Source organism: Phocoena sinus, chromosome 5 (genome assembly GCF_008692025.1).
Source record: "Phocoena sinus isolate mPhoSin1 chromosome 5, mPhoSin1.pri, whole genome shotgun sequence".
Classification (NCBI taxonomy): domain Eukaryota; kingdom Metazoa; phylum Chordata; class Mammalia; order Artiodactyla; family Phocoenidae; genus Phocoena; species Phocoena sinus.
In genome coordinates this window covers 99,276,021-99,289,447 of record NC_045767.1, presented here as the reverse complement: position 1 = coordinate 99,289,447, position 13,427 = coordinate 99,276,021, and the positions used below count along the sequence as shown (strand labels likewise).

Genomic DNA, 13,427 nt, shown 5'->3' with positions numbered 1-13,427 from the left:
GTGTGGTGCAACCAAAAATCAAATAAAATTAATTAAAATGTCATTTACGTTTATACCTAAGAGATCTATTATTGTTACTTTTAAATGAATTAATAAATATTTTAAAATTTCTCACTTCAATTTCTAATTCAATAATCAACAGATATACCCTACATAAACAAAAGCTCTCTAGGGTTCTCAATTATTCAGAGTCTAAGGGGGTCCTGAGACCAGAGGATGTGAAAACTTAAAGTACTGGAAGAAAACATGAAGGAATTTAAAATATGTAATTTCACAATAGAGAAGACCTTTCTAAGCAAGTCAACAAAACCCAGAAACCATAAAAGATTAAAAAATATTTAACTATATAAAAATTTAAAGTTTCTGCATGGCAAAAATTTCATAAACACAGCTAAAAAGGGGACAATAAATTGGGAGAAAAAAACTGTTAATTTCTTATATACATGAAGAGCTTTTATTAAAAAAAAGATAAAAACAAAAAAAATGGCTAATGGACATAAACAGATAATTCACTCAAAAGATTGGGTTTTTCAACGACTTTTTAAAACACATGAAAAGATGTCCAAGAGTATTCATGATAAATGAAATGCAAATTGAAACTAGAATGAAATATTATTTTTCTTCTACCAGGTTAGCAAGGACAAAAAAATTTGGTAATGTGTGCGTGAGTAATCAGGTTCACAAAGATATTGTTGTTTAGAAGGTCTAACATTAAAGGGCAACTTATAATTTCTATCAAAATTTTAAATGTATGTACCCTTAGATTCAAGAATTTAACCTATACATATATTCACATATGTGTATAATCACTACAGCATTGTTTATAATTGACTAATTATGATAAAGCCAAACAACAGAAAATCAAAAAGAATGAGCTTTATGTAATGACATATAAAGACCACTGTTATGAATATCCACATAAAAAAAGAAAGTTGTAAAAGTGTATTTATCATGCTATCATTTGTGTATAAAAAAGAGGATACACACTTTTATATTGAAGGAAATAAAAGAATCAGTAATAGTTCTTCAGAGTGCAAAGTAGTCCATTTTATGTACTGCCTTTTCAGTAACAAAAATAAAATAAATAAGATGACTGCTACAAAGAGAATGAAATGTGTAGTCTGAACACGTCATTAGGCTCTCAACTAAACACAGTTCAAAAATAGACATTCTGGGCTTCCCTGGTGGCGCAGTGGTTGAGAGTCCGCCTACCGATGCAGGGGACACGGGTTCGTGCCCCGGCCCGGGAAGATCCCACATGTCGCGGAGCGGCTGGGCCCGTGAGCCATGGCCGCTGAGCCTGCGCGTCCGGAGCCGGTGCTCCGCAACGGGAGAGGCCACAACAGTGAGAGGCCCGAGTACCGCAAAAAAAAAAAAAAAAAAAAAATAGACATTCTAAAATGATTTAGAAAAGCAAGCCATGGCTTAGAATTATCAGCATTTCCTCTCAATGCCCTTTCCTGCTTTATAAGTTGAATGATTTACATGTTACAGTTTAGTAAAAAAGGATACAGAATAGTTTATTATTTATATTTATGGAAGAAAAAGATAAGCACCAGGTCTAAAACTGAGGCTTGAATATAAAAAATAAAAACCCAAAGCAGTACATTATCACAGCACTCATTTCTAGATTTTAATTTTCATTTCCCTTTGTCTAATTCTCAATTTAATATCCATTTTTTCAGTGATATTTTAGGAGAACTAAACTTCAGATTACCTCTTAACTACTCCTAATACCTGATAGGCTGATAAATGCATATTTTAAAATGTCTTAAGTTAGCAATGCGCTGTTTTTAACTGTTTAAATTTATCATAATTTTATTAATAAGACATCCTCTTAAAGAATAGCTCCTTGCTAAATCCTCAAATAGTAATGAACCTGAAATTATTAAGCAAAGATAACTTACTGTTCATTAAAGTGTAAATGACATATTTACCTGCTGATGCTAAGATGGTACAGTGCAGAGCATGTTTTAAGGCCTCTAGTCTTTCACTTTCGTGCACTATTGTCTTGTAGGAGAGCTCGTTGTACCTTTGTGCAGCTTCAATGAATTTTCTTCTGTAATCAAGAACACGTGCATAGCAGACCTATAAGAGGGAAAATGTTTCAATTAGGGAGAAAAATTAAAAATAAAAAGCAAAAGAAAATTTCTATTATATAACAGCATTTATCAGATATTCTGGAGCACCTTATTACTGAAGGATTCTCCAATACAAAATTAATTTTCCAAATTAGCTCATCTGTTACCTTATAATGTATCTGTAACTGTTCATTGGTTGATTCATTCTGAAGCAATGATGCCCGATTTATGTAAGCCTCTGCCTGGACTGGATCATCATCCTCCAGATATAGCCTAGCAATCTTCAGGTATGTCTCCAGTTTATAATCTACATTGTACTGTCTAGGGTATAACAGAAAGACAGAGAATGACTAAATATTTCATCAAGAAAATTTTGGGAGTGGTAGGAAATGCATTATTTTTTCCTTATATATATTCTGTTAATATAAGGGAATCATACTTTTATTGCAGTATATTACGTAGACAAGCTAAAACATATTTCCAGAATAAGATTTATTGAATTTTTATTATTTTTATCATTGTTCATGTTTTATTTTAGCTTCTTCTAATCCTCAGATAATCTCACAAATCAAAGATCTTAAAAAAAAAAAAAAGCTCAGTTCAGGGACATATCATATACTACCAGGGGAACTATGAACATGTACAACCATCCTGGAAAACAATTTGGCAGTATGCTCTCCAAACATCCTTTGAATGCTTTAAAAATGCATATCCTCTTTACCTACTGTATTTTACCTCTAAAAAATAAATCCTTAAAAAAAAATCATGGTTGTACATACATATATATGTACAGAATATTCATTTGTAAAGTTATTCATAAATATCCATAATAAAAAAAAATGGAAATCACCCATAATCGTATTTGTGGTAATCAATTAAGTTGTGGTACATAAAAATGGTAGATGCTATACAGTTATTATAATAATTACTTCTGATAATAGTCATAAGTTTTTGCTAAGTGAAAAAATTGGATAAAACAGTACATAAAACACCATCCAAATGTATTTCTATACATGCATATCAAGATAGTAATAGCAATTATCTCTGAGAATACAGGTGGTTTTCATTTTTCTTCTTTATCCCAATAGTCACATTTTATGCAAAAAATGTATAACTGAAGACCTAACATAATTCAAAACTCATATAATTCAAGATTAATCCTCACAGAAAAATTAATTCTATTTACCAGCAAAAGTGGAGCCACCATTTGGCAAGAACAGAGTTTACAACTGTCTTGGCCCAGCTTTGAAATTAATTCTGCAAAATTTTTATATCGAGCTTCCCTGGTGGCACAGTGGTTGAGAGTCCACCTGCCGATAAAGGGGACACGGGTTCATGCCCCGGTCCTGGAGGATCCCGCATGCCGCGGAGCGGCTGGGCTCGTGGGCCATGGCCACTGGGCCTGCACATCCGGAGCCTGTGCTCCGCAGCAGGAGAGGCCATGGCAGTGAGAGGCCCGCGTACAGAAAAAAAAAAAAATTTTATATCAATTCAAAATTTTCCATAAGTCATATATTATTTTTATATTATTTCCATTCACAACTCATATTTACATAAACTGCTATAAATAGCACCATATTTTTTGCATTTTCATATTTTATGCCAAGATATCTATTATGTCCATTACTTTCATAATCAGAGTGAATCATTTTTTAAAGAGACAGGCTGTCAATAATTTACCCAAATCACTTTAACTTGTTTAGAAAAACCACTGAATTTTCAGTTCTTGGTATCCTCACAGATAATGTTATAGTACTCTCAAAATGATAATTACCACCACTGCAAAGAACAATATCTATTTAATATTTACATCAACTACCAATGAAAATAAATCATTTGCTCTGTGCTAGGGAGAAACTGTTCCAGACAGAATAAGACCAAAGCAATTAAGAAAGCCTCCAGCCTTTTCAAACTATCCAAGAAAAACCCCAAATTAACAAGAGGCCTTAGAAAACAAAATTCAACATCTGCGTATAAATGAAGGCTTTTTAATATACTGATTGCTTTTTCAACGGGCATCACTGTCTAACAATTTCACAACTGCACAAAAGGCAAGATGCCTGAAGTAGTGTTTGACTTATGATCACAAATATTAATGAAGACAAAAAAAGAATCCCTTATTCACCTGGTAAAAGAGTAGAGAAGTAACTGAAAATATTTTTTGTCATTCAGTTGGTATTTTTATACTTGCCAACTGAAAGAGGAAGTGTGTTTAATAATACAACCAAGAGTTTCACACCTTTCATCCTTCTATACAATATACTTTGGAGGAATGTTTCATAAAGAACTATAAATATTTTTTAAAATACATATCAAAGGTAAGACTGACTGGATAAGAGTCATCTTAATCTTTTCTAATTGTTTTTCCATCTCATTTTCTCTAGTATCTCAAACCTAACAATCCATTGAACCCATTGTGACTCCAAACCATTGATCCTACTACAGTTATTGTATTTTTCCCCTTAAAGGCCTCACTTCCTCCTTACCTGGCTTAATTCCTATGGTCAATCATTTCCATCACTGAATTGCACGTGCGCTCGTCTCCCTTGCCCCTCTCATGCTGTCATACTGGTTGGGCGAAATCATAATGCTGGTTAAACCTAATAGTTCATCTACTCCTTTCCTGCAACCATGTAGCCGAACTCTGATGAAGAAAAACACCCAACCAATCTGACTGATCTCATTTTAGTGACTACGACCTTTAAATGAGCCTTAATGCTGTACACCGTCTCACTCTCCCAGAGAATTTTTTTTGATATTCTTATATCTCCTCAACCTCACAACTCTCACCCCCATCCACACTTCAGCTGATGACTCTGATTCCAACTTCACTAAGAGTATTGAAACAATCAAAGAAAAGAGTACTTGCACAAACTCCATCACCACATTACTAATATCTGCACCCATATACTCTGTGTTCCTGGCTGTTACCACAGATCACTGGGACTATTCTGCCCACCAGGGAACAATCTGCAATGTTTACAAACATTTTTTTTTTTTTTTTCGGTATGCAGGCCTCTCACTGTTGTGGCCTCTCCCGTTGCGGAGCACAGGCTCCAGATTCACAGGTTCAGCGGCCATGGCTCACGGGCCCAGCCACTCCATGGCATGTGGGATCTTCCTGGACCAGGGCACGAACCCGTGTCCCCAGCATCGGCAGGCGGACTCTCAATCACTGTGCCACCAGGGAAGCCCTACAGACATTTTTGATTGTCACAACTAGGCATAGTGGTGTCACTGGCATCTAGTGAGTAGAGGCCACTGATGCTGCTAAACATCTGCAATACACAGGACAGCCTCCAGGACAAAGAATTATCTGATCTAAAATGCCAAGAGTGCTCAGGCTGAGAAACTCTGCCACAAATGAACTGTCCATGCTCTTATCTGAAGCCTATCCCTCCACTGGATTCCTTCCCCTCTAGTCTGCTCCTGCAAGAATCCTCTCCACTACTCCTCTATGTCAAATTTTTGCTTTCCACTGAAACATAAAAGAAAAAATAATCTCAGCCTAACCTCCGCTGTCATCTTCTACCCTACTTCTCTGCTCCGTTTTATGAAAACTTCCCCAAAGAGCTGCCCATGCTCACCATCTCCAATTCTTCTTTTCCCATTCTCTTTTAAACAGCTCCAATCAGGCTTTCACTCTCACCATTTCAGCAAAACAGCTTTTGCCAAGGTCATCAATGACCTCCACGTTACTACCTTTTACGGTTCACCTTCAACTCCTCATCTTACTTGACCATCAACACCATGTTGATCCCTTGCTCCTTCTTGATACATTTTCCTCATTTGGCTTCTGAGATATCACACTCCACATTCTTCTGGTTTTCCTCTTACCTCAATGGACTGTATCTTCCTCCTGCCCCTGACCTCTTAATGTCAGAGTGCTCAGTACTCAGTGCTCTTCTCTACCTATATGCCCTTCCTTGGAGATCTCGTCCAATCTAAAGGCTTAAGTTCCATTTATATATCAATGACTCCCAAATGTACATCTCTAGTCCAGACCTCTCTCCTAAACTCCAGACTAATATATTCAACTCCCTACTAGATATTTCCACTTGGTTATCACATGTCCAAAACAGAACTCTTGATCTTCCCTCAAAACCTATTCTTTACCACTCAGTAGATGGCAACTTTATTTTTCCAGCTATTCACACTGAAACTCAGGACTTATCTTGGCTCTTTTTCTTGTACTCCATGTCCAAGTTGTCGAGGAACCCTTAGCTTTACCTTAAAAACACATCAAGGGTCCAACATTTCTCACAATCTCCATCTCACCTGCAGTAGCTCATAAGCCTCTTAACTAATGTCCCTACTTCTATCATCGCATGTCTACAGTTTACTCTCAACTCAGTAGTTAGAATGATCTAACATGATCAGATCATGTCAGTCCTCTGTACAAAATCCTCCAATGGCTCCCCATTGTTTTACTTAGAAAAAAAGCCAAAGGCCTTACAATGGCTTACAAGACCCCATGTAATCTGGTACCCAATACTCTCTGACCTCACCCTCTATCACACTCCCCTTTGCTCACTCCACCCATGGTGGTCTCCCTGCTCTTCTTAAAACACTCCAAGCAAAAAAAAAAAAAAAAAAAAAAAACAACAACAACAACACTCCAAGCATGTTCCAGTCTTAGGGCCTTTGCACTAGCCATCCTCTCTAAAAGGATCTACTGATAACTCTTCCCTCAGACAGCTCATAGCTACTCTGTTACCTCCTTCAAGTGTTTGAAAAGGTGATATCAGGACTACCCTACCACTCTAATCACCCTATTTAATAATACATCTTGTCCCCACTTTGCCCCTTTTCCCCATAGCACTTATCACCTTCTAAAATAGTACAAATTTTACTTATTTATTAAATTGTTCATTATCTGTTTCCTGTACCAGAATGTAAAAAAAAAAAGAAGTGAACAATTATACATGTTTTATATCCACTATTTACTATACTTTTGTCCTGTTTCCAAAGGAATTCCCACCAACACTTGGGCTGCATTTCTCCAATCTTCTTCTTTTTCATATATGGATGCAAGATGCTGTCTTATGGAAGCAACCTGGAATAGGAGGTATACATGTTAAATTACTTCCACTGATATTAGTAAACTAGTTAAAATAAATAGATGATAATCTATTGTGACAATGCTCTCATTCAACATATTATGCAGGCAAGTAAATAGTAAAAGTTTACCTAGACTACCCAAATTTTTAATGAATTTTGCATTTACAGAATATCAAAAGAGTGAACTAACACATTCTGCAATGTGGATTATGGCAATAATTTAGTTGAAATATTAAGTTTTGCTTTTGTGTCACTGCATATGTAATGCTGGAGTTCTCCTATGTTCTTAGCCTAATCAACAATTTTACTGATTTTTAAAAATTATCTAGGGACTTCCCTGGTGGCACAGTGGTTAAGAATCCGCCTGCCAATGCAGGGGACATAGGTTTGAGCCCTGGTCCAGGAAGATCCCACATGCTGCAGAGCAACTAAGCCTGTGCACCACAACTACTGAGCCTGCGCTCTAGAGCCCGCACGCCACAACTACTGAAGCCCGTGCGCCTAGAGCCCGTGCTCCGCAACAAAAGAAGCCACCACAATGAGAAGCCCGCGCATCGCAGTGAAGAGTAGGTCCCACTTGCCGCAACTAGAGAAAGCCCGTGCGCAGCAACGAAGACCCAACGCAGCCAAAAATAAAATAAATAAATAAATACATAAAATAAAATAAAATTATCTAAAGAGTAATATTTGGTTCATAAAACCAAATTATAGTATATGAGCAAATGTCAGCTGGACTTAAAACATCATGATATTTATTTGATCTCACATTGTAAAATGCTGTTTGGCACGCTGTTTGGCACACTGTTTTGTAAAAATGAAGTTGAATGATTACCTCTTTTAAAAATTTAATAGTATCTTTCAAAATAATTGCTGCTATCTCAAGTTTAAAAATCGCCACTCTAATAGCCAATATTTTATAATAACTATAAATGGAATATAACCTTTAAAAATCGTGAATCACTATGTTGTACACTTGCAACTTATAATAATATTGTACATCAATTATATCTCAATTTAAAAAAAAAAGAAACACATAATAAACAGAGTCCTAAAAACAAAACAAAAACCACTGCTCTAGGTTTTTACCTGCTCCTCAAATGAAATGACTCTAGGCTGGATCTTTTCCAAGGTGAAATGATAGATTTCTTTGGCTGTGCTATCAGGTAGGTTAGGGAGATGTGTGCAGAAATCAGTCAGCAACTGGCGAGAGATCACGAGGCTGACATTCTCATTTACCACTTGTTAAAAGTAAGGGATAAGACAACATGAGTAATTTATGTTTTCATTAAGCAATCAATTTTCACCTAAAATTAATACTAAAAATAATATATACCAGTGTACTCTTCAAAGCATTATTTAGGGATCTCCACACCCTTGTGACCTTATATTATAGAACCAGTTTTCCTTATGCTGAATTATCTGATCACATAACAACTACAACAAAACAGTAAAAATACCACAACTTCTCTAAGAAACAGAAATGGCTGGGAAAAAGTTTTAACAGTTGAGAATTTTAAGTCATTCTTTTCTCTTCTTTATTTTTCTACAAAGTGAAGGCACAGAAACACTTAATATTTTTATTTATGTTCTTATATTCTACCTAGCTACAAAAAAAGAGTTAAAGAAGAAATAGTGAAATAATTTTCATGAAGTTTAAATAAAGCGAGTAGTGACAGTTACTGCCACTTGTACTTTCCTGATAAACACAACAAATAAGAACTTAGGTCAGCACTAGATGCATAGACATATTTTATGACACTGTTTATAAACATTTATGAGGTATTATTATATATGATTAAGGATGAAAACTCTGGAGCCACACTGCTTCCAAATCCTCCTGATTACATGCCCTCAGGCAAGAGACTTAACTTCTCTGTGCTTCTCTTTCCTCTTCTGTAAAATGTGGATAAGGTTGCTGTGAAGCTTAAATGCAATATACATAAAGTGCTTTAAACAATACCTGGCACATAGCACTCAGCAAATGTTAGTTATTATTATCACTATTATTACATTTTAAAAAGATGCATCATGCTTGTGAACCACTCCTTAGATAAATTAAGTTTAAATCAGTAGTTACTGGGGAAATAAATGACAGTTCAAAGCTATTCAGTTGATGCAAATGATTTTAACAGTAGACTGCTTTTTTTTTTTTTTTTTTATGCGGTACGCGGGCCTCTCACTGTTGTGGCCTCTCCCGTTGCGGAGCGCAGGCTCAGCGGCCATGGCTCACGGGCCCAGCTGCTCTATGGCATGTGGGATCTTCCCAGACCGGGGCACGAACCTGTGTCCCCTGCATCGGCAGGCGGACTCCCAACCACTGCGCCACCAGGGAAGCCCGACTGCTTTTTTTTTTTGGTGGTTCATTGGATTCAAAGTTTATATAAAGATCAAAATTTATAAAAAGCACTACTCTTTTGCTACTAACTGCAACGGTCTTAAAAAAAAAGCCACTAAAAGAGTTTTTCTGAAACCATTGCCAGTTTGTCTCACATTGCAGGCCCCAATTTTTTGAGGCAGTAACTGACAGGCCTTGTAACTAATCAGTTTATAGTATATTAATTGGAATTGGATGATACTGGATGTGACTGAGAACAGTTTCATTACAAGTGCCATTAGGTACCTATAACTGTTAGAAATTACTATACAAACTAGGACTTCTCAGGGAAATATAAGTACATAAGAACTATAAGTAAGAAAACTTAGTTTCTAGTCTGGGCTCTGTCACTGACTAACTGAATGTCCTTGGGGGAAAAAGTCACTTAATCCTGAGACTCATTTTATAATATATTATATAGGGCTATCTATACCTGCATTGTTAGTCACAAGGTTATGAAAAGGAACCTGTGTGATGGATAATGTGTATGAAAGCACACTGTAAACTGTAAAGCACTATCAAATATCATTAATATTGTGAACTCAGGATAAATTCCAGCCTGAATTTTGAGTAATTTTCCAGATAACTGGATATGTTAGAAGTCAGGGAATGGGGAAGAGTGTCTTAAAGAATGGAAATTTCTAGTTCCCATTCAAAAGAAATGTTCTTAACATTAACAACAGCTAACACTTATCTAGTACTTATCATGTGCCAGGTACTATTCTAAGCACTCCATTATGGATATTAACTCATTTAATCTCCCAACAATTCTACAGGGTAGGTATCATATCCCCATTTTATAGACAAGGAAAAGGAGGCACAAAGAGGTTATATAACCTACCCAAGATCACATAGCTAATAAAATAGCAGACAAGGATTTGAATCCAGACTATTCTTTTTTATCATTTGCTATATTGTCTCTCCATCAGTTGCTTTATCAATAACTATACAAAACCTTAATTGTAAATGTAACAATGGCTTCACATTGAAAAACAATCAAATATCAAGTTGTAAGTAGTTTAAATTCTAAAATCAATCAAGCTCAATGCATATTTAATTTAATCTCAATGTAAATTATACTGACAATCTGATATAAAACAAGGCTTGAGCAAGCTTTTAAGTCCTAACTCAGTAATACAAGGCAAACACAGAATTTTCATTCCACTTACTTGCTTCCACAAAAGCTTTCAAAGCTTCTAGCTGTTCTGCCCCAGATAACTGAATGGCTTTTTCCAGTATCTGACGATACCTAAAACAATACCAAAAAGAAAAAGTGTTTAGAAGGCATTATATAGTCTAATGCTAACTTTGATGTTTGTTCATTTCTATTTACCCTGGTTTCTTTCATAGTGCTCTAGTTTGCGGTTTTCTTCATAGTACATTACAGATTTTTTTTTTTAAGTTTCTAGTTCATCACAAGAAACACTAAATCTGTAATTCAAAGTGCTGCTTCTTCTAGTTTTCTTTACAGTATATCACCATTTTTTAAGTTTTCATGTCTATCACAAAAAGAGTAAGTCTAAGTTAATGGATCTAAGGTGCTACTTTTTCTTTCAAGTTTTAGTTTTGAATTTGAAACGTCAATTTTCTTTCAAGTGCCTCAAAAGATAAGCTATATTTCCTTCACTAAAGTACACACAAGAACACTTGAGGTGGCCCAGAACCTTTTCCTTATGGACCTAATGAATCTAGGGTTGCCAACAATAGGATAATGTTGACTATGCAATGAAGCCAAATATTAGAGATTAAATGTCTTAGTGTGTACAAAATACATTCCACTAAGCCAAATGTCCTGACAGAACATCCTTCAGTGCCTATTAGTTCTTTATTTGCATTCAGTTCCAATAACTATTCTGCCTAGTATTCATGATCACACAAAATTCAAATTAGCATTCTACAAATGATGGGGAAATGTTGAAAACAAGAACACTAACAATTATTAGGCAATGGTAAGTTCCTTCCTAAACTGTAAACTCCATGAGGACAGGGATTTTTGTTTTGTTTACTGCTATATATACAATGCCTAGAAGGGTACTTGGCACATCATAAGGACTCAAAGATACAGCAGTATTAGTAACATTTTATTTCTTAAATTGAGTGGTTGGTACATTGGTATTATACTATTCTTTATCCCTTTTGTTTGTCTCAATCATATTTATTAAAAGCATTAGTTAATGCATTTTACAAACCCAACTGCAATTATTCAGAGCATTATCCAGAATATAGTCAAGAAATAAAAATATACAAATAGGGCCCAAACTCATTCAAATTTATGACTTGTATTTGTAGGGCACACCCTCAAGCTACAATTCAGCACTTACTGATTCTCAACTCATACAATATTCTCACAGCCTTGGTGATACGATTTCTCAAAACAGTAGTGAATCAAACTGGCTTTGTAAGAAAGCAGGTATACTGACAGAAAAGATAGCTAACTCCAAAAGAAGAGACAAACAATTCCAAGAAAGCAAGGAAATATTATCAAGCTTTAAAATAAAAAATTGTCATTTTAAAAATTGCTACATTTGAGGGATGAAATACAGTTATCTAAAAATTTATTTACATTGAATATCTCATTCTCGGGAGTTTCCCAGTGGCCTAGTGGTTAGGATTCGGCGCTTTTGCTGCCGTGGCCTGGGTTCAATCCCTGGTTAGAGAACTGAGATCCCACAAACTGTGCAGCACAGCCAAAAAACAAACAAACAAACAAAACTCATTCTCTCTCTCTACATATATACATATATACACACACACATACACATGTATTTTCCATATCTGTATTTATACATTTACTTTATTGCCCTGGGCATGGTTCTAATTAATGCATTCAATGGTTTATTATTTCTTTTTTAGATTGGCTTGTTTTTCATAATCAATTAAATGAAGACTATGGCTAAACCCTCTTACTCTTAAATCCCAGTTATTTTATACTAACAATATTGTATTCAAAGATGACAATGTCTCACTTATAAAAATTTGCTAATAATTTAAGTTTTAATATATAGTTTCATAACTTATCAATCAACTAACCTGTATTGAGAACACCAAAAAAAACCCAATCTAAATCAATGGAAAAGATGGAAAAGTGACTGATGTGGAGAACATGACAAGTACCAAATATTTTTTCATTAAAAAATATTATGGAGGAAAAGAAAATTAATTAAGGCACTTTGCATCTGTCCTATCCATTCATCATCAACAAATGTTTATCGAGCATCTATTATGTATGTGAACTAAAGTTCAGTATGTCAATTTCTGATTTCTTGGCACTTGAAAGGAATCTGGAGGTAAATAAAACATATACACATGAAACTGTACCACAGTCACTATCCATGCTCAAAATGAGTGTAACAGGTATGTATTCACAGATCTTTCATTTACAGTAATGGTGAAATAGACATTGGACCAATCCTGCCTCCAAAACAACATAAAAAGTTGAAAGAAATGAAAAAAAAATTTAATAGCATAAAATCCTAACAAGAAAGAGTAAAGAGAAGAGACTAAGAGCGCAAAGACGTGAACCATAGCTTCTGCCTGAAAGCATTTGCTGACTGTGGAAAGAGAGCTGAGAGGCAGAGAGGCACTTCTGCTGGGGAGAAGTGGGCTCGGCTCTGGGGTGTTCTGCCATCTGCTGGAAACGCTGAAAGGCAAGTTGCAATTTCCGGCTGACTGATAAAACTAGAACAGGAATCTAAGGTGTTTTACCTGCCAAAGGAGGAAACACTAGCACTTTGGAAGTATGGTTACAAATTCTATTCCAAGGATCATCTAGTAAGAAGACCAATAAATTTGGAAGCCTTGGTCCTAGACTCCTAACCCTGTCAGGTGTCCAGCAGAAGGAAATGAAAATCCTCCCTGAAAGGTAACATCATAGACCTCCAGTTGTTTCTAAAAATACATTTAAAAATAAT

At 35.5% G+C, this 13,427-nt stretch overlaps 1 protein-coding gene across 2 annotated transcripts in view; it reads right to left on the bottom strand.

Annotated features, from left to right (window-relative positions):
- COPS4 (COP9 signalosome subunit 4) overlaps nt 1–13,427 on the bottom strand; it is a 37,447-nt gene that overhangs the window by 17,819 nt on the left and 6,201 nt on the right. For both annotated transcript variants that reach the window (XR_004350044.1, XM_032632918.1), the window contains exons 2-6: nt 10,686–10,765; nt 8,229–8,380; nt 7,034–7,137; nt 2,249–2,402; nt 1,938–2,088 (exon numbers count right to left, since the gene is read on the bottom strand). Coding sequence is in view for 1 of the 2 variants with exons in the window: in XM_032632918.1 (XP_032488809.1) it covers nt 1,938–2,088; nt 2,249–2,402; nt 7,034–7,137; nt 8,229–8,380; nt 10,686–10,765 (641 nt within the window). In the remaining variant the exon portion in view is untranslated. The remainder of the gene's footprint in view (nt 1–1,937; nt 2,089–2,248; nt 2,403–7,033; nt 7,138–8,228; nt 8,381–10,685; nt 10,766–13,427) is intronic.